The sequence below is a fragment of the Bidens hawaiensis genome, unplaced genomic scaffold, assembly GCF_021521415.1.
Source record: "Bidens hawaiensis isolate Kalapana, Puna unplaced genomic scaffold, B.hawaiensis_p1.1 tig00029045_1, whole genome shotgun sequence".
Classification (NCBI taxonomy): Eukaryota; Viridiplantae; Streptophyta; class Magnoliopsida; order Asterales; family Asteraceae; genus Bidens; species Bidens hawaiensis.
Window position 1 is genome coordinate 101,312 of NW_027494789.1, and position 25,906 is coordinate 127,217.

The window sequence follows — 25,906 nt, forward strand, 5'->3', positions numbered from 1 at the left end:
TAATGACAATATCAGCACCGGCCAACACGGGTGTGTTTAGAAGTTGTCGAAACCGATTTCTTGACCAGGCTATAATCGGTTTCTGATTGGGTTTTTATTAGTTTTTCGGTTAACAGGTTTTAACGTAGAATATTTCAAACCGGTTCCGAGCCTACGATTTTAATCGGCTTCAACCCGAACCGTAAGACTGATTTGGAGATAAAAAGAAATACATATTTTATAGATAAACTAGTGTTTCATCCGGCGTATTGTGCCGGGGCAGTTGGTAAAACCTTAGTGTTGAAGCCCGGTTGTTGATAAAACCCAAGCGTTACAACGGTGAGTCGACGCAAATTTGGATATTATCAGTTACACTTGATATGGTATAGACACCATTGGTAAAACCTGAGCGTTAAACCAAAAAGATAAATTTGCCAAATTAACATATAAAAAAATAAAATATTTGACGTTTATTTGGGCGGTAAACCTGGAATGTGATAAAACCCAAGCGTTGTGGGTCCTCTTTATTAAGGCAGTAACTCGACACGAATTTGGTCGGTTTCTCGATTGATTTCCGTCATGTTCGTTACCATACCAAAATTAAAACAAACAAAAAAACACAAAATTGACGCTCGGTCGGCTTCCGTTTTGTTCCTTACAGTACCGAAACTAAAACAAAAAAATTAAAAAACAAAAAATAAAACAAAATGTCAGGACCAATAAGGTGTCGCCAAGTAACCCAATTAGGACTCAGTGACACCAAAGTTTTTAATTAATATGTATAATAATTGTTGTTTTTCAATCCATTTATTTTCCACGTAAATAACTTATTCATTATTTCAATTGAAATGGATTGTTTTGTGTGTAACGGTGTCTTTCGCTGGTTAACGCCTGCTTGCGGTGCGTGCATATAATGTATATATGTGTGAACCCTCGGGGGGGCAAAAGTGAAATTGCACTAATTTTGACGTTATTTTACTAATCTCGTGAAAATAACGTTAAAAGCGGCGAAAGGTTAATCAGGCATCATGTGATGGCGTTGATAGACGAAAGACAATGGTACATGCACTAATCGGTTGGTGTGCCGATGACTGAGTGTTATGTGCCTTATGTCTAAGGCTTGATGCAAAACTATTATCGACCCAGGGGTCTCACCGGATGCAGCCTCTCTATTCCTACGGGGTAGAGGTAAGGCTGTCTACATCTTCCCCTCCTCAGACCCTATCATAGCTTTGCTATTGGTGGGATATACTGAGTACGATGATGATGATGATGTCTTTCGCTGGATGAGATAAATTGGATTGTAGAGTGAAAAAGTGAGATTTTCTTGTGATTTATAGAATTGATGGTGCTCGTGTATGTAAAAGGGAGTCTATGCGGAAAGGGAAGTTAAATTAGTCATTCACGTACATCTAATGGACATATAAAGTTTGTTAGTTAAAAGATCAAAAGCATGATGTTTTGTTCCGTGAATAGCGGAGATTATATATGTAATTTATCGGCGCTCGATCTGTACTCATTACGCTTGCTCGGTTGGGATGTATTATATGTCTTTAACTCTTTACTTTTAGTGTTGCAAGTGAAAAATGTTATTCATGAAATTGTAATGGGCTAGGATTATAAAGGCAATTCATGGGAGAAAGGTGGACGTTATAGATGGGTTGGGGCGACTCCAGTCACGAAGATTGACAAAGATTCGTAAAATTTATTGTCAACCTAAAGAACAAAGGAATGATTCTTTTTTATGTTTTATGGGAAAAACACGAGGAAAATTCTATCTTTGGAATGATTGTTAGGTGCGGGATAAAGAACGATTTCCTCCGTTATATAATACTACATTAGCGATTCGTGTAACACGGGTTGTATAATAAAATTACATGTAAAAGATTACAAAGAAAGTTATGTCTAGAGTGAAGTGGTTGGAGCCATTACAATCCTAATCAGAAGAATAAATGGGAGAAAAAACGACGAGAGAGAATGGAGATTTGAAATAGAAGATATTAAAGGGTCAACATATCTACATGAAAACAAATCGGCTTATAAAAAACCAAAACGGGCGCGTGTGTTTTTATGAATATGTGGTGTATTTTGATTATAATTAATTAATTAGGTGAATTCTATAAATGGTAATAGTATTAGTCAGCTGCTCTAGTTGAATGACATGTGGAAGATTGGTCTTCTTTTAATAGTATAGGTAGATAAGTAGATGAGGATTGCAAAGCAAAGGAGTGTGTGGTAAAAGATTAACAAAGTAGCAACAAGTGGAAGTGGAATTGGCGTCGGTCTCTCATAGGTGGTGCCCAAACTTTACAACTTCTAGATTTATTCTTTTTGTTATAAGAAGTTCAGTTGTTCAGATAATTCGAATAAGTGGATCTGAGATTTGAAGATAGAAGAGACGTTTGCAGTGAACAAGGTGAGAAAGTACATAAACAACATTATCTTTCCTTGTGGCCGTGTTTCCATGAGATGGAACAAATTCATGGCTAGAAAGGTTAATATTTTGGCTTCGAAGATTTTGGCTGACCGTATTCCAACAAGACTAAGTCCTGTTAATAGATATTGATGTCCCTTCTCTTTTATGTCATTTTTGTACGTAAGAGGTGGAGACAATGGAGCATTTGTTTGGTTCGTGTGAGATTGTGATGGGTGGACTTGGTGCTTTGGACAACAAAAAGCTCTAAATATATTATTTCTTTGATTTATAGACGACATTATCTAGTATTAAGAATGTTACATGCAGTGGCGGACCCAGGATTTTTTGTCAATGGGGTCCCAATTTTTTCGGTTTATAAAATTTTTTGGGTCGGTCGTTATTCGGGTCGGGTCGAGGCGAGGAACATAATAAAACACGGAACTATGGTGTCATTGGAAACGAGTAAGTAGAAAGAATCTAAATTACAAACTAGATGAAACATACAGTTTTAATTCATACCCGAAAAACATGAACGTAATCTATATATATGGTCTTACATAATTGACCAAAACATGAAAAAATAACTCTAACACAAATAAATGATTAATTATAATATACATACACAAGGTAAATAATAAAAGAATATGCAAAATCCATGTTAACATTATATGTTGCATGGTGATAATGACTATATGAGAGAAACTAACAAAAAGCACAAATACCCTAACTGAATAACTAAGACTAGGATATTAAAAAAACAACAAAAAAGGAGTATGATGGGGCTTGAACCTACAACCTCTCACAAGTAAAACAAGGGACTTTCCACTGTACCAGTTCAATCTTAATAGTATGGGTTCCAAGTATTAATTTTTATGGGGTCCTTACAAAATTTAATATACCGTCTCTAAGTAATTTTTAAAAAACATCGGTGTCCCGGGACCCCGATCGGACCTATGTGGGTCCGCCCCTGGTTACATGCCATTGTTATGGCAGCTTGGTGGGTGATTTGGCGTTTCAACAAGACACCATGTATCGTGGTTTCAAGCCCATTAATGCTTGTCTAGTTGTTTGCTTTTTTGTTTTTTTGCCCGTTTAGCTTTTTATTAGTTGGTGGTTATTTTTAATGTTTATATTAAAGTTTAGCTGTTGAAAAAAAATAAATTAGATGTTTTTTTTTTGCGTTTGATAATAATATGAAGAGCTACATGCGTTGACCGTAGTTAAATGTATATGTCTTGTGTGTAACAAAGACAAAACAAATAGATGATCACATATATATATATATAAAACGATTATGTAAATTAAATGGCTCGAGGTGTGTTTTCTTAAAATTTGCACTCATATTCGTAATAAAATTTCTCTATCATACACATCATAAAACGTCTGAAAATAAATAGGGCTATGAATTGCTTTTCAAAATTTTATCCTTTGCCTAAAGGACAAAAAATGTAATTTGGAATTCATTGAAATGTGAAAATATAGGTTTTGGTCCCCTTCACACATAATTCGTATGGTGTTATTATTATACTCGCAAAAATTCATTATGATCACGTGAATTGTTTGGGCCATTTAAGTTTCCAGGAAATAAACTTTTTTAAAGGATACTTTTTCCCTTCCAATAGCATCAGTTATTCCCTAATTAGTTTTATTTTTCCGAACACTGAATGACCAATGAGCCCCTAACCCATTCGACCTTTTTCATTTCACTCACATAAGAAAATTTATCATAAGCGAGAAAACCATCAGCCCCAGACTTAAACCTCATAAGAAGCAATACTATATTCAATTTAAAGAGAATAAAATAATCAATTTAAAGAGAATAAAATACTCGTTTTTAAAGTATATATTTTTTTTATAAAATATTAACATGTGAAAAAAGTTATAAACGTTTAAATGCCGTAGGGGTAGTTGGTTTAAAATAAGGGGTATACATGTAATTATTTTATAAATTAACAAAATGTGATTAAAGTTAAATGACCAAACTTTTAATTATTTTTGAATAAATTAAAGTTAACCGTACATAATTTTGCTAAAAGACAAAAGTGTCCCTAAAATATCTTAATCTTATGCATTATGATTTGTACTTAAAACAAGTTTGGTACCTCCTTAAAAATTAAATGGTCTCTTACTCATGTTTTATATATAGTATAGATAGGACAAATTTTCTTTTTTCACTTTAAAGTTACTTATTATATACCCAAAAGTATTATTATTATTATTATTATTATTATTATTATAAAAGATAATTTTGGTGCTGCAAGTGTCTGACTGGGCCACCTGGCGACACCTTAGTGGTGACGACACTTTTTTTTAGTTCTGACACCGTAACAAACATAATGTAAATCGATCAAATGCCAATTTTGTAACACCCCGACCAAAGGCGGATTATACATCGGGGCGCCACATATTGCTTCATTACTCGCGACACTATTGGTGTCAATATTTATTAATACACATTTTATCGCGCACGCGCAGCGGGAAAAATAAAGAACATAAATCAAACATAAATCAATATATTATAAATTATAACATTCAAACAACATTAACTTGTCTTGATACATTTTAATTCTAGGTCCAAAAGTAAAAACGTCCTACGTGTCCACAAGCTCCAAAACAGCTACTGCAAACCTGAACATGTGTTAAAATAAACGTCAAACACTTGCGTGTTGGTGAGAAATCAAGTTTAATAGATAATCATAGATAATCATAGTAAATCTGCGCGCAACACGTGTATGTCTAGAGTTTAACAAGGGTGTAATCAGATTGTGATCAAGCCTAAGATAGTTCATAGATCATAGTTCAATCCATGCTCCCAATTGAGCATAAAAACGAGAAAACATCTGTGCAAGTGTAAACAAAGAAAACCGTAAACGATAGGTCTCCCGTGTTCAACTAATGGTACCAACGGAACTGCGGAATAGGCCGAACAAAGCGGTTAATGATACACATACAAATAAACAGCCAAGTAAACGTCCTCAACACATGGGATACTGCACGACTAAAGTTCATAAACAAGTTTAAGACTCAAGTTTTGTATGAACACATGAACATCCCAAAGCATTTAAAATAAAAAGGGATTAGATACGAGATAACTCACATGATAAACGATGCGGTGATAGATAAAGCAAGAACCAACTTTAAACAAGCACAAGTTAACCTATAAATAAGATTATTGTTTTAATGATTTGTTTTAAGTCTTGATTATAAGTTAGCATCATTAATAAGTAAATTATAATATATATTACCGGAAAAGCAGGAAGAACAGGAAGGACGACGGAGGCAGAGAGGAAGACGGCAGAGAGCAAGGAGCAAGAGAACAGGAGAGATTAAGTGTTTGTGTGTGATGTGTTAGGAAAAATAATGCTATTATTTATAGAGAAACCCTAGGGAACACAATCCTAGAAAAGGGGAAAAGATCTCAAAAAGCAAAAGATTCCAAAAGCAAAAGATATCAAAAGATATGGCAGCTGCAGGGGGCAAGATAAAGCTGTCAGCGAACAGTAAAAAGGCATGGGCAGTTCAGATAAAGGTACTGGATAAAGCTTGGCAAAAGCAGATCTCAAAAGATAATGTCAGTCACTTTATCTACCAACCAATGGGGTTGGTACGCATGCAGCGCCGAAAGTAACTATTCAGACATAAAGCAGATTAGGTCAACAGCTCAAAAGATAAGACAACACAAAAGCAACGGCTAGATTCAACACAAGAAAACTCAAAGGGTACAGCGCGAGAAGGCTAAGGCGCGAAGGCAAACACAGAAGGTCAAGAGAGCGCGAACGCGAAGGTAGACAAAAACAACCTTAACGCGTCGCGGAAAGAACTATATTTCCATGCGCACTGCGGGAAGAACCACATTTCTTAGCGCGCCGCGGGAGGAACTAAGATTCCTAGCGCGCCGCGGGAAGAACTATAATTCTTCGCGCGTTGAGGGAACTACAAATCCTTAGCGCGTCGCGGGAAGCGTTCGTCTCGCGTAACGCAGGAACAGATGGTCTTCACGCAGGATTCCTTGTAAGGGGTCTGGCGTGTGGAGCTGCGCAGACATCCTTAGGCGGGAAGGAACAAAGGACAAGCAAAGAGTTAGAAGAAAGAGGGAAGCAAGGCTTAAGGGCGGGACGGCGACAAGAGGGAAAAGAAGGCGGAAAGAGAGAAGGAGAGGGACGGGACAGCGGGAAGGAAACGAAAGGCGGGAAGGAAAATACATATTATTATTAAAAATAAAATACAAGTATAAATATTAAATAATAAAAGAGAGATCGGGTCAGAGAAACGGGTACCTGGGTCGGGTCGGATCGGGGCAGAAGTCACAGTCTCCCCTACTTTAAGAAATTTCGTCCCGAAATTTATCTCGAAGTAGGTTGCGCAGAGAACAGGTGCGGGTACTTGATCTTCATTTGATCTTCCCTTTCCCATGTAAACTCGGCTCCGCGCTTGGACTCCCAGCGAACTTTCACGATAGGGATACGACTGCGCTTGGTTTGCTTAACCTCGCGATCCATAATCTCAACAGGCTTCTCAATGAAATGCATGGATTCATCAACTTGAACTTCATCAAGTGGAATGTGAAGGTTCTCGTCAGCTAGACACTTCTTGAGATTGGAAACATGGAACGTTGGATGCACATTACTGAGCGCGAGCGGCAGGTCAAGTCTGTAGGCAACTTTTCCCACACGCGCGAGAATCTTGAATGGACCAACATAACGAGGAGCAAGCTTACCCTTCTTCCCAAAGCGGACAACACCTTTCCAGGGCGACACTTTGAGGAGAACAAGATCACCAACTTGAAATTCGAGAGGCTTTCGCCTACGATCTGCGTAACTCTTCTGTCGGCTTCTGGCAGTCAGCAGATGATCACGGATCTTGGCGATTTTATCGGTTGTCTCTTGAACAAGTTCGGGTCCTGTGATTTGAGTTTCACCCACTTCGCTCCAACAAATCGGGGAGCGGCACTTACGACCGTAAAGTGCTTCAAATGGGGCCATACCGATACTGGAATGATAGCTGTTATTATAAGAGAACTCGATCAAAGGCAGGTGTGAATCCCAATTACCTCCAAAATCAAGAACACAAGATCGGAGCATATCCTCAAGAGTTTGAATAGTTCGCTCAGACTGTCCGTCAGTCTGAGGATGATATGCAGTACTCATGTCCAAGCGAGTTCCTAGCGCAGATTGGAGAGATTTCCAAAAGCGAGATATAAAACGGCCATCGCGATCGGATATGATGCTCAAAGGAGTACCATGGCGGCAGACGATTTCCTTGACATAAAGCTGCGCGAGATGCTCAACACGGTAGTTTTCACGAATGGGCAGAAAGTGAGCAGATTTAGTCAATCGATCCACTATTACCCAGATGCTATCATGTTTGCTTGCTGTCAAAGGTAACTTGGTAATAAAGTCCATCGCTATACCTTCCCATTTCCACGTAGGAATTTCTGGTTGTTCGAGCAAACCAGATGGGCGTTGGTGTTCAGCTTTAACTTTAGAACAAGTCAGGCACTTAGCTACGAACACAGCAATATCCTTTTTCATGCCAGGCCACCAATAAGTAATGCGCAAATCCTTGTACATCTTATCAGCGCCAGGATGAACAGAATATCGAGATTTGTGCGCTTCACTCAGGATATCAGCGCGAAGATTCTCATCACAAGGGATCCAGATGCGATTGAGATAGCAGAGAATTCCACTCAGATTAGGGACAAAGAGTGCTTCCGCGCCACACGCTAACTCGGCGCGAAGGTTACCATTACTGATGGATGCGCGCTGCGCGTCACGAATACGCGATTCAAGGTTGCTTTGAATCGGCGCGAAGTGAAGCTGCGTGCGCGGCAAAATACAGTTAAGATGGCAGGGTTTTCGGCTGAGCGCATCGGCTACCACATTAGCCTTACCAGGATGATACCGGATCTCACAATCGTAATCGCTGATGAGTTCGTTCCATCGGCGTTGCCTCATGTTAAGTTCCTTTTGATCAAAGATATGCTGAAGGCTTTTATGGTCAGTGTAGAGGATACACTTAGTACCATAAAGGTAGTGTCTCCAGATCTTCAAGGCAAAAACAACTGCACCAAGTTCGAGGTCGTGAGTTGTATAATTCTTTTCATGAACCTTAAGTTGCCTTGATGCGTAAGCGATAACCTTGCCTCGTTGCATAAGAACACAACCGAGACCTTGGTTGGATGCATCGCAATACACGATAAAATCATCATTACCCTCAGGTAGCGCAAGAACAGGAGCTTCACACAACAAACGCTTGAGCGTTAGAAAGGCTTCTTCTTGCTTCGAGCCCCAAATATACGGTTTACCTTTGTGCGTCAGAGCTGTTAAAGGCAAAGCGATCTTTGAGAAGTTCGAAATGAAACGCCGGTAATAACCAGCTAAGCCCAGAAAGGAACGGATCTCAGAAGGAGAGGATGGCGTAATCCAGTTCTTGATTGCTTCAATCTTGGATGGGTCGACATGAATACCCATCTTGTTTACAACATGACCAAGAAACTGTACTTCATCGGACCAAAATTCACACTTGGAAAGCTTAGCATAGAGTTGCTCGGCTCTAAGCTTTTGCAATACCAATCGGAGATGTTGCTCATGCTCGGTCTTGGTCTTAGAATACACCAGAACATCATCGATAAACACGATCACGAATTTATCCAAGAAAGGCCTACACACCCGATTCATAAGATCCATGAAAACGGCGGGTGCGTTGGTTAGACCGAAGGACATGACCAAGAATTCAAAATGGCCATAACGAGTACGAAAAGCAGTCTTCGGAACATCTTCATCGCGGATACGCAACTGATGATAACCAGAACGGAGATCGATCTTCGAGAAACAGGAGGCACCTTGGAGTTGATCAAAGAGGTCGTCAATACGCGGTAAGGGATACCGGTTTTTAATGGTGAGTTTGTTCAACTCGCGGTAATCAATACACATGCGAAACGATCCATCTTTCTTTTTAACGAACAACACCGGAGCACCCCAGGGCGAAGAGCTAGGGCGAATGAATCCTTTAGCAGTCAACTCTTGAAGTTGGCTGGCCAATTCTTGCATCTCAGCGGGTGCAAGACGATAAGGAGATTTAGCCACGGGGGAAGCACCAGGGACAAGATCAATACGGAACTCGACTTCACGAGCGGGAGGGATACCAGGAAGATCATCAGGAAAAACTTCAGGAAAATCACGCACAACAGGGATATCGCGAAGCTTCTTTCCTTCATCGGGTTTAACCACATGGGCTAGAAATGCAATACACTTCTTCCGCATGAGTCTTTGGGCTTCGGCGCAAGACATAAGTTTAAGACCACTGGAGGGTTTTTCGCCGTAGATATGAAGATCACTATTTTCTCGAGGAATGCGAATCAACTTCTTGGCGCAAATAACTTCGGCGCGATTCTTCGAGAGCCAGTCCATACCAATAATAACATCAAAGCTTCCAAGAGGCATGGGGATGAGGTCGATTAGAAAATCATTTTCGTTAAGGTTAAGCGTGCAATCTTTAATTACCGAGTTTATTAAAACAGTTTCGCCATTAGCCAATTCAACTGAAAAATCTTCTTTTAAGTCATCGCGCGGTCGCGCAAGCTTCTGCTCGAAGGCGCGAGAGATAAAACTTCGATCGGCGCCAGTATCAAAAAGCATAGATGCATAAAATCCGTTAAGCAAAAATGTACCATTAACTACGTCGTTATTCGCTTGCGCTTGGTGCGCGGTTATGTTAAAAGCTCGGCCACGCGTCACTTGGTTCGAAATTTGGTTCACCGGATTCGCTTGAGTAATCTGAACTTGTAGCCTTGGGCACGCGTTCCGGAAATGACTTGGATCACCGCAGTTAAAGCACGATCTGGGTCGTGGGTTTTGGTAAGTTGGCTGTGGGTTCTGCGGGTAGGCTGGTGGTGTTGGCGCAATCGGATTGGAGGGAGGGGTTCTACAGTACTCAACGGAGTGACCTACGCGGCCACATCGGTTACATTGTCGACACGGGACTTGAGGTGGGTGATGAAGTCTACAGGTTGGGCAAAAGGGTTGGTTTCCTGTGTAAGGTTTCTTAGTTGGCGGGGCAGGAAGTGCTGGATTGGTTAAGGCATAGTTGTGGCCTATAGGAGGTGTTGGGTAGGCTGACAGAGGTTGAGGGGCGTATGCTAGAGGCTGGTAAGCGGGTTGCTGGACAATGGGCGGGTTGGTAAGCGCATAGGCTTGTCTGCGCCTACGTTTCTGGTTATGGTTTGAGGGTTCTGGTTTGGTTTCTGTTGGTTCAGGGACAGTCTTGGTGGGTTTGGTCTTCTCAGTTCCCCGCAGGAACAGGGTTCCTGCTCTGACATGGTTGTCGCTGAGCACAGCGGCCAATTCGATGGCGTCAGAGAGGGTAACTGGGTTTCTGGCCCATACAGAATCTTGAATTTCCATGGGGAGACCCCCAAGGAATTTCTCGATGGCTCGGCGGGAAGGGGTAACAAGGTGAGGGACAAGCAGGCTTAGTTCATGGAAGCGCGTCGCGTACTCGCGCGCTTCACCGCTGTACTGCTTCAAGTTCCAAAATTCTTCCTCCAGGCGCTTAACTTCGTTGGGAGGGCAGAATTCTCGCGTAAGAATTTCCTTGAATTCCTCCCATGTCATGCTAGAAGCAGCCTCTGCGCCACGCGCATGAGCTACTCCATTCCACCATGTAAGCGCTCTGGATTCCAGGACACTGGAAGCATATAGGGTTCGTCTTTCTGAGGGGCATTGGGTATGGAGGAAAGTGTTTTCAATCTTCTCAAGCCATTGGAGCATCACGGTGGCTCCTTCAAGACCTGTGAACTTCGGAGGGTTACCCGCATTAAAGGACTTAATGTTATAACTGGAGGTATTAGCATTGTTTTGGCTCAAAGCTTGGGCTATTGCGGCGGCCATTTCCTGGGAACGTTGCTGTCTACGCATGCGCGAGGCTTCTCTTCTCTGAAATCGGCGAGATAGCGGAGGCATTCTATAAAAATTTTAATTTTAGTTAATATCTTGGTTTTAGCGCAAAGTTTTAATCTTATAAAGCTTGGTTTCACGGAGTTAGATACTATCAAGAGTTAAAGTAAAATAAATGATCCTAAATGCAGACTTAATAAAGGTAACAAATTCGAATCAAGAACCGACAATTCACGTATCACCGTGACTTTCCGAGTTCTCAATTTAAAATAGCTAGTAAACGGGTATTGGAGATTGACGATTCATGTATCACCATGACTTTCCAATCTTCAATATAAAATATACAAGAAAATGAGTATTGGAGGTTGACAATTCATGTATCACCATGACTTTTCAAGTCTCCAACCTCAGAACATAATCGTAAATGGAAATTGAAAATCAACTATTCATGTATCACCATGACTTTTCGGATTTTCAACCCCAACAAACGAATATGTAAGTAAAATCAATAAAAATCGAAATTCAACAAAAGTCGAAATATCGCGGAATAAAATCATATACTGCGCAAGCGCGAGCATAATCATAAATAACGAGTAATTAACAATAAGCGCGCAAACATGAGATTTCTCTCATGCGCGAGAAGGGACTCTTAGGTATTCTAGGCCGTTACGTCTAACCACCTATCCTAAAGTCAACGAGCTCTGATACCAATCTGTAACACCCCGACCAAAGGCGGATTATACATCGGGGCGCCACATATTGCTTCATTACTCGCGACACTATTGGTGTCAATATTTATTAATACACATTTTATCGCGCACGCGCAGCGGGAAAAATAAAGAACATAAATCAAACATAAATCAATATATTATAAATTATAACATTCAAACAACATTAACTTGTCTTGATACATTTTAATTCTAGGTCCAAAAGTAAAAACGTCCTACGTGTCCACAAGCTCCAAAACAGCTACTGCAAACCTGAACATGTGTTAAAATAAACGTCAAACACTTGCGTGTTGGTGAGAAATCAAGTTTAATAGATAATCATAGATAATCATAGTAAATCTGCGCGCAACACGTGTATGTCTAGAGTTTAACAAGGGTGTAATCAGATTGTGATCAAGCCTAAGATAGTTCATAGATCATAGTTCAATCCATGCTCCCAATTGAGCATAAAAACGAGAAAACATCTGTGCAAGTGTAAACAAAGAAAACCGTAAACGATAGGTCTCCCGTGTTCAACTAATGGTACCAACGGAACTGCGGAATAGGCCGAACAAAGCGGTTAATGATACACATACAAATAAACAGCCAAGTAAACGTCCTCAACACATGGGATACTGCGCGACTAAAGTTCATAAACAAGTTTAAGACTCAAGTTTTGTATGAACACATGAACATCCCAAAGCATTTAAAATAAAAAGGGATTAGATACGAGATAACTCACATGATAAACGATGCGGTGATAGATAAAGCAAGAACCAACTTTAAACAAGCACAAGTTAACCTATAAATAAGATTATTGTTTTAATGATTTGTTTTAAGTCTTGATTATAAGTTAGCATCATTAATAAGTAAATTATAATATATATTACCGGAAAAGCAGGAAGAACAGGAAGGACGACGGAGGCAGAGAGGAAGACGGCAGAGAGCAAGGAGCAAGAGAACAGGAGAGATTAAGTGTTTGTGTGTGATGTGTTAGGAAAAATAATGCTATTATTTATAGAGAAACCCTAGGGAACACAATCCTAGAAAAGGGGAAAAGATCTCAAAAAGCAAAAGATTCCAAAAGCAAAAGATATCAAAAGATATGGCAGCTGCAGGGGGCAAGATAAAGCTGTCAGCGAACAGTAAAAAGGCATGGGCAGTTCAGATAAAGGTACTGGATAAAGCTTGGCAAAAGCAGATCTCAAAAGATAATGTCAGTCACTTTATCTACCAACCAATGGGGTTGGTACGCATGCAGCGCCGAAAGTAACTATTCAGACATAAAGCAGATTAGGTCAACAGCTCAAAAGATAAGACAACACAAAAGCAACGGCTAGATTCAACACAAGAAAACTCAAAGGGTACAGCGCGAGAAGGCTAAGGCGCGAAGGCAAACACAGAAGGTCAAGAGAGCGCGAACGCGAAGGTAGACAAAAACAACCTTAACGCGTCGCGGAAAGAACTATATTTCCATGCGCACTGCGGGAAGAACCACATTTCTTAGCGCGCCGCGGGAGGAACTAAGATTCCTAGCGCGCCGCGGGAAGAACTATAATTCTTCGCGCGTTGAGGGAACTACAAATCCTTAGCGCGTCGCGGGAAGCGTTCGTCTCGCGTAACGCAGGAACAGATGGTCTTCACGCAGGATTCCTTGTAAGGGGTCTGGCGTGTGGAGCTGCGCAGACATCCTTAGGCGGGAAGGAACAAAGGACAAGCAAAGAGTTAGAAGAAAGAGGGAAGCAAGGCTTAAGGGCGGGACGGCGACAAGAGGGAAAAGAAGGCGGAAAGAGAGAAGGAGAGGGACGGGACAGCGGGAAGGAAACGAAAGGCGGGAAGGAAAATACATATTATTATTAAAAATAAAATACAAGTATAAATATTAAATAATAAAAGAGAGATCGGGTCAGAGAAACGGGTACCTGGGTCGGGTCGGATCGGGGCAGATGTCACAAATTTGGTTTAACCGATCGAATTTCTATAAACTCACCGCATTTCGTTTTAGTTTGGTACATTAACGAGCGTACCAAAAACCAATCGAATGCCAAATTTCTTTTTGTATTATTTTTGTTTTTTTATTTGTTTTAGCGTATGTACCGTAACAAACATAACCTAGATCGACCGAAATTGCGCAGACTCACCCCATCAACACCCGGGATTGACAACGTTCGGATTTTACCTAAGTTTGAGTTCCGATACCATAATACACGTAATCAAAACTGATCGAAATCGTGTCGACTTACCGCCTCAATGTTCGAGAACCAACACTAGTTAAAACTAGAACAACATATATATATATATATATATATATATATATCAAACATGTGTTATATTAAAGGGTTGTTATATATAAACACCAACCCCATGGTGTGTGAATAAGGCAATACGGCTCGTATAGGGCCTATACGAGTCGTATAGGCCTAACTTATTAACAAGCGTACGGAGGTGACAGTGTGGCAGCTTTTTGCAGTCTATACGAGCAGTATGGACCATATACGAGTCGTATAGATATTCTTGTTTGTATAGACCCTATACGAGCCGTATAGGGTCTATACGACTCATATAGACAGCATGTCAGCTGTATTTTGGCCAGATATTTATAATTATTTTATGGTCTATACGAGCCGTATAGATGGTATACGACCCGTACAGGCCAGGTATCAGTTTTTCTTGCTCCAAACGTAATTATTTTTATGGCAGTTATATTTCAAAAGCTTAGATAACTCACATGTGTATCAACCAAAATGGAATGCATGACCACATATAAGAAGTCGTTACCCAAAGCGCTCATGTTGTACGTATGTTTTTATGTATATAGCAAAATATTTACTTTTAAATTACGTGATTCTATTTTGTAAACAACCCGAAAGTTATTTTTAACATTTTGTAATTAAAAAAAATACTATACGAGTCAAACAGACTCTATACGAGTCGTATAGCCCTATACGACTCATATAGGGGCTATACGATGCAAATAAATGAAAACGGACACTTCTAACCGAGAATGACCTAACCCTACAACTTATACGATTCGTATAAGCCTGTATTAAATCAAAGGCAAAGCATATATCCACCCCTACCTCTCGTTACATTACTTTTTGTCAATACACGTTTCATTCCGTACGCGTATTCGTCAATACATACATACGCCACTAGATCCACCAGATCTGCCGATCAATGCACGCCGGTTGTTTCCGTTACCGTTACCGTTAGGGTTAGGGTTTGGTTATCCAATTCAATTTCTGGACCGATGATGATGATGATGATCACCGGCGAGATTGCGATGATAATTATTGGAATCAACGGTTAGATCGTGATTTGTTTGTTTGTCTGTTGATGGAATCATCTCCGTCACCGTCGAAGGTGTTTTCCGGTTATTCTGACAACAAAGCTTCATATTCGAGTGTCGGTTTGGGGTATATTGAGCATGCGGTGACCAAATTCGATACGTTAGCTGGTGTTGCCATTAAGTATGGCGTTGAGGTAAATTAACTTTATTTGTTTATTTATTTATTAGAAATTCAATGTTGTTATGAATTTGTTTGTCGTTTGGTTTTTTACTTTTTGAACTTGTTATAATGAATTTGTGGTGTTTGAAATGTTTAATGTTATTTATAGAAGTTAGGTACATTCCTTTTTTCGAGTGTACATGCTCGGAAAACAATGAACATGTGTCGGTAGGAAGATAGTTGTTGAGAAAGTAGAACAGAAATTTTAGAAATTGTGTTATATTATCATGTGTTTAGGTATTTAGCTTGCTATGGTTGCTGAATTAAGTTGCATTATGAAGAATAAATGATAAGGAACCACATTTTGATTGATTATCATGCCAATTTTGCGATAGTTATAATGTGTCTTTTCTTGATATGAAAAGGTAGCCCGCCTTTATATTATAGGGCTGTGAATGAAGAGATGGTTTTTAAGAATATTACTGTTGTTTTACAGATTAAGAAAATTAGTTGCTAGTTTGTATGCTAATGCATTTGTTATAGTGGCGATATTATGTATACCTCTGAAAATGTCCATCCAAAAAGAATTAATATCGTATTCACCAATTCTGTTAAATACAATTTATGCTCTTTATCTTGTTACACTTCATTCTTTCATAACCTATGTTCTAAGAGAGCGGTAGTTATGTTAACGATAAGAAATGGCTATATTTGATTTTATGATTTTTTTGGTAAGGTAAATATGATATTATCTCCTTTTGACAAAAAAAAAATGATATTATCCTCCCTTTTACAAGCAGATAAACCACTTTTTGAGTGTTCTGATGAAGAAAAGTGCTTCTTTATCCCATTTTCTTGGGTGAAATGGCATGTGTTCAAAAAGCAGTTTCACACTGTTTATTTCCAATTTGTTATTTTTGGTGGAAATTGTCTACCTTAGCTGATTATTTTCTTCTGTTTTATAAGCATACAATGTGTCAATGTTTAAGTAAGCAATTCTAATCATTCCATTTTCCATAATGCAACTAACAAGCTGGCTCTTCAAAATTTATTCTAGACAAAAGAAATCAATCTCCAAAATCACGTGACAAATGATATGTTAGGAGCATTTAACTTATTCAGATTTGGCTCTTAACTACTATTGGGACTGCGACAAATTGTAAAGTTAGTTGGTGATGTAAACTGATTTGAGGACGCTAGCCAATTGAAGAAGTACTTATTTACAACCAACATTATGCGTTTTGTCATACTTCTTATGGAAGTGTAATTATCAAATCTTTTTTTGGAATCCCAACAAATCAACCATTGAAAAAGTAAATCATTTGATTTAGTGAACTCATAGGGATTATTTATTTATCTGTTTAAATGACGCTAAAAGAATATTATTGAATGAAGGCAGGACATATGGTAATTTTATAGATATTTATGTCTACATTTAGATGCACACATGCTAGTTTTAATTATTTTATTTTCTTTTTATTTAACATTGCATGCTATGACAGGTGGCTGATGTGAAAAGGATGAATGGTCTGACAACGGATCTACAAATGTTTTCCCGCAAGACACTTCATATACCACTACCAGGACGACATCCACCTTCTCCCATCATGTCAAATGGACATGAAACACACGTGTAGAATTTCTCAACATCACATCCTGTCTATGAATTTGTTGTGTTTGAATCTAATGAACCTTGTCTTGATTTTATGCATTTTATACATTATAACATATTAAAATATAGTCAAGAGAGTGTGCCATTAATTTGTTATTCACTACTTAGTACTTAATGCACAGTTTCACCGTTTTATCGTAGGAGTTTTTACTTCTACATCTCAGAATCTCATTTAGTATATTGTTAGTCGTAAACCATATCGTATCATAATGTAAATATTTCATAACTTTTGTTGTGCTCACAGATTATTTTCAACGCACACGTGTGTCTAATAAAAGATGCATACTTTTATGTTAGCTAATCAAATTGCACCTGATAAACATTTTTTATATTATATAATAGACAGTTATTTGTAGTTATTAAAACAGGGGATGAGATGGGTTGATTTTATTTCAGTAAGAATCTAAATTCTGGAATTAAAATAGAAATACACTTTGGGTGACTTTTGACCCGTTTGACCATATCCTTTCTAGTTATTTTTCTTTTTGTCCGTTTGACACTTTGACCCTTAACTCCTTAAGAGTTAAGACATAAAACATACCCAAATCGACCCATTCATAAATAAATGGCTCCATATTGAGATGGCAAGTAATATGAACCAAGTCACTAACTTGATAATTTTCTTGCAGGCCAAGAAGGCTCAGCACGACGCCACCGAACCATAGACACTCTGACTTACTTGACTCAATCAAATCTTTAAAACTATCTTCTTCTTCCCCACGAACCGTTTCACCATCAATGGAAGCTTTACGAGATTATCACGGTCTTAAACCGACAAATCAAAACGGTATTAACGAAAGATTTGAGAACGGGCCAAAACAATCTGAGCCTTCCAACCCGGCACATGGTCTTCACCGAAAATGTAAAAGCTTAGCATGCGAGTTATCAGAAACGGGTTCCACGGACAATGAAACCACACCTGCCACAAACGGTAAAAAATCCGATTCGGATTCATGGTACGATATATTAACAAGAAGGCGGAAATCAGAAATCGACCTCCAAAATCACACCCTGCAAACAATGCTCAAACCCGACACAACCATCACCACCAACACTGCCACTGCATTTTCACCTGCCGCCGGGAAGGGTTTAGCTCTGAGACCGAAAGCTGCTAGTCGAACCACCAGTGACGCTGACGGACCACAAAATATGCCGCCGTTAAAACTAGGTGATTCAGTGATTACCGACGCTTTTAGTGGGGTGAAAAAGTCTTCAAGTTCACCAAGCTTTCAAGAATCATTGACTGGTAATAATAATACTAACGGTACTTCCACGTCATCAATTTGGCCAACTTCCATGCTAAATTTGACCGTTGACCTACAAGCATTGTCTACAGCCGCCATTACACGACCGATGTTCGATGGTTTGCCAAAGCCAATGAGCGGTCGGAAGAGTAAAGCGGCTATGGACTAGTGAATTAAATTGTTTTTATATAATATGAATTGGCGGGAAAAGGGAAAAAGAAAGAAATTATATATATTTTTTGGGGGAGTTTTGAGTATACATTTAGATAGAAAAATCGAATATTAGATGTTTAGGATTGTGTATTATTGGGGGGAATGCAGGGAAGAATGATGTATGGTGTGTATATGTTTTTATTTATTTTTGTTGAGTTAATTTGAAATCAAAGTGTTAAATTTATGAACATAATATTCTTTATTGAAGTTGTAATACGAAGTCTCATTTATTCCAAGTTTGAAGTTGTTTTGCTGATTTTGGAGTTTGTCATTTCTTAAGTGGTTTTTATATGAGCATGGAGCACCCAGAATGGCGGGTCTGAAAGCGTGGCCATATAAGCAAGCGTTCACTCGGCTTTTCCCTTCTTGGCCAAAACGAGCTCTAAGAATGCCATAAAACGTGTAGTCTTTCATCCCCGTCTCACATAACAGCTCATGTTGATGAGAGCAAACACACTATTCCATCGATTATTGTGGTTTTTTGATTGTACGTATCATATATGTTCGTTAAAAGAGAGGGGTGGGACCGTGGGACTGACTCAAGAGAGAACTCTAAAGAAAACTAGAGAGAATATGTATAAGAAGGAAGTTTTATTTCTTTAAGGAACGTATTACAAGTTAGGGAGAGCCTTCTTTTTATAGGCAAGGAAAAGCTAACTAACATCATAAAACAAAATGCATGACATAAGACATGACATAAGGCCTACACATATGGACTAATCCTAATTAACTACTTTAAGAGTGATTAGACTTAAACCACGCACTTAAAACACTATTAATAAAATATTACACAACACCCATAACTATTGAGAACTTCTTTCACAAATTACAGCTTGGACCATCAATTTCCATTTGTATTGTTTGCACTAGGTCCTGGTAAGAGATTTTGTACGTTCATTTTTTCCATAATATCTTTTGGAGGTGTCTAAAAGCTCACCAAGACTTTGAGGAGATTTATCTTCTTGTAATTTATTTTCATTTAGATTTTTTGGGATTTCGTTCAAATCTATAATCCAACAATTTCCTTCCTTTTTTTTTTTTTTGAGATGCTCCTAAAAACATTGACTTCAAAGTAGTTGTCGGTGGCTACTTACCTAAATTTTACACGGGGGTGATTTGCCTGGCATAAATCACCTCCTCTTATGACAGCAGTATCCAACTTGGTGGGGTCTACGTTAGTTTGTTAACACCATCTCTCTTCCAATTTGCAATCAGGATTCGTAAAAGTTAGCTTTGAAAAACCAACTTGTTGGATTCACACTCGACCAAGAGTGGATCTCATAGCAAGTGCTACACTCGTTGAAACTGAAGTACCAGGCTTTAACGTAAGTTTTTACGCCATAACTACAAAACATAAACCGCAACGATAGGAAGCGATGCACTTAAAAGGTAATAACCGAGAGAAGTGTAGTCTAACCATATCTAGGCACGTGGCAAAAATGTTTTCCCGTTTTGAAGGCTTTAGTTTCATGACAGACAACTGTCGATATGGTTTCCCGTTTTAGACAAATAAGTACTGTTTCATATAAAAAAAAAGCTATTACCATCAACTTCAGTTTATAGTATTATCCAACTTCCAATCATAAGCATAGGTCTCATCACACAAACACAAAAGTATAGCACAATCAAGAGTCGATTACATTGTCGGAAATAACAAGATGCCAAGTATCTATAATCAACTGATCTTGGCAGTTTCTAGCAAAGAAACTATTTTAAGAAAAAAACATGGTTCTAGTTTTGTACTTTATGCTCTCACTCATCTGGTCTTGTATAATTCACAGCATGAAATCACTGGAACTCAAAAGATATCAAAAACCCTTGCCCCGCTTAGTTTTTCGTTACTTGAACCGGGCTTTCCTGCATCTAATAAACATAATAAGATGAAATTGCAAAATTACATTTATCAATTATCATTGTAATTTAGAGTTGTGAAACAATGTCAATCTTAACATTTACCATATTTCCCAAAATTGTTTATGCACGAAGATCTGTAACTTTTCCAATTGCAACTGTTTTTCCTGTACAAAAAGGTTCCTTTTTTTGTTAAAATTCTACTGTTGGTAGAAGAGATACGAGATTACGCATTTAAACAGATTTTACCTTCTGTGCGAAGTGTGAACCGCCCGAGCTGTTGGAAATCTGAGAATTTCTCGATGCATATCATATTAGACACCTGAAGAAAATATTTGAGCACAAACCTAAGAATATATTTTTAAACAATAATATTAATCTCTTCTTTTTGTTAACTATTTTATAACCAGTAACACGAAAATAGAGGTTGCTAGTGCAACCCACTTGCTTATGAATCTGTAAAATGAAGAAAATATATACCATAGCAAATAATAACTGGTCAAAAATGAGTTAGCAGGTTTGCAAAGTGTTATTTCAAAAGCGCAGATTATTATTGACATAATAATATAGAATATAATATCTTAATCATATTTAGGTGGTATTTGGGATTCCTTATTTTTAACTCCTTATGACCTATGGAAAAGTAATAAGTTACAACCTTGTGACTTATGGAACTTTTCCTCTCAGACATAAAGCAAACCCAAACACCTTTTTAATAAGTTATAAGTCATAAGGAGGCAAAAATAAGGAATCCCAAATACCCCATTAAGACATAAATGATTAATATTTAATATTCTGGTTCAAATGAAAACGTTTCGAGTCAACCCAGCCTTCTTAAAAATTTAAATTTACCCATTTCAACCAGAACGCTGCATTAGAAATGTAACAATTAAATATAATTAGTATAATTGTGTGAAAACTAACCTGAATACGGCATATAACAACTGCACCATTTTTCACAAAGAGCACTTTCTTTTTCATTGGTTTCCTAGTTTTGGGATCAATTTGCTGCATCAGCTCAATTATCTCGCATTCCTCAACGACCGAATGAATGTGCAGTACAGCCTTGTAACCAGCAGTGAATATAGCCTAAAAGACAAATAAATAAATTATATTAAAACAATAACTAATGAAACCATAGTAACAAATATAAGAGAGATGGTAGTTCCATACGTTATCCAACAATTCAAGAATATGCAACTGAGCAACAAACTCATCAACTGCTGGTATTGGTTTTTCTGCACAAAACAGACTACATTAAATACAAACATACAAGAGTGATAATCAAGTAAACAAAGAAAAATAAGCTGTTTTTATTGAGAGACCTTACTAATATGGTGTTTGTGTTAATATTGATTCTAGTAGGGAAAACATACCGATACTAGAAAGAACAAAACCGGAGAGTATGTCTTCTTCTTCAATCCCAGATAACCGAACCCTTAGATTCTCACCAGGGCCTGCACTCCTAACTTTGTCCTCATCACAATATAAAGCAAGAACTTTCACCTGAACCTGCATAGTCAAGTTACAAACATGCCCTTTTAGAAATTGGTCATAAGTAAATATCTTTTAAGTCGTTGGAAAAAGTACCTTGTTTGGCATAATAATGACGTTATTGCCCTCACGCACACTACCAGATTCTACTTTACCCATAACAACGGTCCCCATGTCCTTAAACTTGTCAATAATGGGCATCCTAGTAATTAAATATCAAGTTAGATAATAAAATTACTTTCTTTCAAAAACAAACAAGAATTTGAAGTGATACCTAAATGGACCATTTGGATCACGTGGAGGAACTTCAATAGCATCAAGGGCTTCAAAGAGACATTGACCATTCCACCATGGACATATATTTTTGTCCATTCTTGTTTTCAAATTGGTACCATTAAGACCAGATATTGGAAGAAACTGAATATCTGCAACCATTAAAAGATTATAAACATTAACAGACGGTAAATATTTCAAAAAGTAATAAAGTATACACAATTTTACCTTTCTTAACATTGTAGCCTGAAGACTTCAGAAAAGGAATCATTTTTGACTCAATTTCATCATACCTATAAAATAGTGTGACGGTGAGTATAGGAATTAGGTTTCTGTAATGCATTAAGAACAAAAAAATATAGAAATGGCTAAAGTACCTCTCTTTTGACCAGTTAACAGTTGGCCCATCCATTTTATTGACAACAACCAGCAGCTTAGAAACACCTAAAGTCTTTGCAAGTTGAACATGTTCACGAGTTTGTCCACCTCTTTCATATCCTGTTTCAAATTCACCTTTCCGAGCAGATATAACCTGAGTGTGTGTGTGTGTGTGTGGGAGAGAGTGAGATAAAAAAACATGTAATTAAGCAAGTAATTAAGCTATCACAATACAGATAAGCAAGGCTGCACTGAAACAAGCAATTACCAGTACACCAATATCAGCCTGAGAAGCACCACTGATCATATTAGGTACATAACTTTTATGTCCCTGAAAGATGCACAAAACCATTAAAATGATCATCAAAAAATCAACTAGACATTCTCATAATTATAAGAAAAATTGCATTGTAGTCTTCCTATTTCACTACATCAAAAACGGTAAAGACAGTTACCGGTGCATCCAATATAGTAAATCGTGTAGTATCTGTCTCAAAATGTGCTCTCCCAACTTCAACTGTAATACCCTATAATGCGCAATTTGGTATTGAAGTAATACAAAGGTCAAGCATAAACCAGAACAAGAATAAACTCTTTTGTCTCAAATGAATGAAGTGGATATAAAGTACCTTCACCCTCTCCTCTGCATTGGTATCCATAATGTATGCCATATACCTAGTATGAAATAAAAGTGAAAGTTAAGTGAACATAAAGAAGCATATCGAAACAACACACCCTGTTCAAAACCATAAAGGTCCCGAGAAAAAAGACCACAAACATGAAACATCATTTATTTTAAGTCAAAACAGAAACATTAGGTTGTACTTGACAAAAAGAAAAGGTAGAAAGATGAGTAGCATGTGAGTTGGATTCAGAAAACGATAAATCATGCTGAACAATACAGCTTATAACAATACACAACTAAGATATAGAAGTAAAAACATAATCAATAATAAGTAAACTCAAACTCCAGAAACAGCTTACCAGCTCTCTCTACTCTTATCCTTGGCTTCTTTCTCATACTTTTGAATCGTTCGCTCATCAACTTGACCACTGAGGTATAGTATCTGACCACCAATAGTTGACTTTCCAGCATCTATAGCTCATATCACAAAACAAAAAAGTATCAGATCATCATATGCAAGGGTCTGTACGGTCAGGTAGCTTTACAGAAAACCGACTAATCATTCTATAAAATAGTACAGATGAGCATGAACTCAGGATATATACCGACATAGTTGGTTAAGATGGTGGACCATATAACTAAATAAATATAACAAAAGTTAAAATGAAACTATGTTTAATATGGCCTGCCTTTAAAAGTTCTAAAAAGTGCAAATCAATCATTTCCATAAGAAGCAAAATTTACAATCAAAACTGAAATCATAGGCCAACATGAGCCTAAACTAGCAAAAAAGACAAAACAAAACAAAACAAAACAAAATCAAGTGCTTAAAACTCGGTTCATACACCCTGCAAAAATAACCACTGAAGAGAATAGCCACCTACCAACATGACCGATGAATACCACATTCAAATGCCTCTTTTTGTCCTTTTCGACCTCCTCCTCAATTGGTTCTGAAGCAGTACTTTGCTCTTTCACTGCATTCAAATAATTAACTTCGTTTGAGAGATCACAATATTTGTTAGGGCAATTTAGAAAGTATAGACACAGTTTCAGTAAGAAACCTTCAACCACAGCAGTTGGCTCAGTATGCTCTGTTTTGGAGTCAGCATTTTCATCCGTGTGGTCAGCGATATGTGACTCATCCTTCAGATCTGCAGACATAAAAAGTATACACAATAACAATCAAACATTGCACTCATATTAGAAAGACTAAACCAAAAAGTATAGTTCTGTATACACACAATAACAACCTATGAGAGAGTGACAGTAGATAATATTGTCAAAAGTTTGTTTCTAAAGCAAGAAGAGAGACGGTTTAGAAACTGTTCTCTCATAGACATGTATCAATTAACACTTGATACGCACACATATATATTCCTTAACTTTTATTTACGGGCCTTTGCAATAATGAAATGACATCAAAAAAACAAAATAAAGGAATTAACACTACAGGTGGCATAGGTTCATCATTTCTAGGTCTTTTAACTTTGTTTAACGCTACACCAAATAGACCACCATATGACAACGTAAATTTGCACATTAACTTAAGTTCATCATTAATTGTGGCAATTATATGAAATGCTAAATTCTTACCTTCTTTCACATTATCAGAAGCCACTAATTCTTCAGGCTCTCCACCATTCTCATTAGGCACAATATTACTATCTTCAGCTAGCATTTAAGAAAATAGTTTAATAACATCACAGAATTTTCAATATTTCCAAATCCCCTTTACACTTCCATCATTTTCAGTAGTACTGTGAATCTACTTTAAAGAAATTTAAAAAGAGCACCAAAGTAATACAAAGTTCTATAAGTGAACATTTCACAGATCAATACATAACTTTTCCAGATCAGCCTTCAAGATAGAGAGTACAAATAAAAAAACAACCACAAATGTCGATCGAATCAGATCAAATAACATACCAGATGAGTCAAGCTGCAATGCACGAATGTCGTCCTTGATATTATCTATAAATGAAAGAAAAGAAATCAGTAAACACTTAAATGTGCATACATTAAACGATCAGAGAATTTTATACTCAAAACAAATTGAAATCGGATCGCATTCACGATCTAATTGAAGATAGTGAACTTAAATACACGAGCTAAGGTCTGGCAAAGATGTACGAAATAAAAACATAGCAAAACTCTGAAGCTTACCCATTTTAGTAAGCTGCGAATATGATTTACTACACGACAATGAAATATGGTTGATAGAGTGAATGCTTGGCGTCACCCTGAAAGAGAAAGAAACATTAGGCTTCCTGCGGAAGTATAAATTTAGATATTTATAATGTTTAAATGTTATAAAATCGTAACTAAATGTCAAATTTGTTCACGTAAAGTATCCGCTCATAATAAATGATATATAGTCATGACGCTGAACTTAAAAAACAATATAAGGTGTATAACAGCATATAACGACAGAATAAAGCATTCAAACTACAAAGAGACAGAGAGTGAAAAGAAGCAATAAATGAATTAGTCAAACAAAAAAGTGCATTCAACTCATCTCCTATGTTAAAATTAGAATAAAACATGCAAAAAGCATCCTAAATATCACATAATTTTTAGAATTAGTTGTTTAACATTTAATAAACGGAAAAAAATGTAAACGTGAATTTAAAACTGATTAAATAAATCATTTATCCTAACAGAGTTTATTCAGCAGCAAATATGTCAAGGATTATCCTAAAACCTTCACA

General features: G+C 37.6%; 2 protein-coding genes across 2 annotated transcripts; one reads left to right on the forward strand and one right to left on the reverse strand.

Annotated features, from left to right (window-relative positions):
• The first annotated feature begins 15,332 nt into the window (after window positions 1-15,332).
• Window positions 15,333-18,657, forward strand: LOC143578166 (uncharacterized). Its single transcript, XM_077061828.1, has 3 exons — window positions 15,333-15,479; window positions 16,948-17,078; window positions 17,747-18,657. The coding sequence occupies exons 1-3, from the start codon at window positions 15,333-15,335 to the stop codon at window positions 18,528-18,530; spliced, it is 1,062 nt and encodes a 353-aa protein (XP_076917943.1). The 3' UTR covers window positions 18,531-18,657.
• Window positions 18,658-20,136: 1,479 nt separating this feature from the next.
• LOC143578156 (uncharacterized) lies at window positions 20,137-25,380 on the reverse strand. The gene is made up of 19 exons (XM_077061821.1): window positions 25,362-25,380; window positions 25,125-25,169; window positions 24,792-24,869; window positions 24,260-24,349; window positions 24,080-24,172; window positions 23,555-23,666; window positions 23,200-23,245; window positions 23,026-23,097; window positions 22,839-22,901; window positions 22,570-22,724; window positions 22,421-22,485; window positions 22,194-22,344; window positions 22,016-22,121; window positions 21,802-21,937; window positions 21,599-21,663; window positions 21,350-21,514; window positions 20,675-20,747; window positions 20,531-20,592; window positions 20,137-20,437 (listed from the first exon to the last, which is right to left on the reverse strand). Exons 1-18 carry the CDS (start codon window positions 25,363-25,365, stop codon window positions 20,549-20,551), a joined length of 1,563 nt encoding a protein of 520 aa, XP_076917936.1. The 5' UTR covers window positions 25,366-25,380; the 3' UTR covers window positions 20,137-20,437; window positions 20,531-20,548.
• Between the last annotated feature and the right edge of the window lie 526 nt (window positions 25,381-25,906).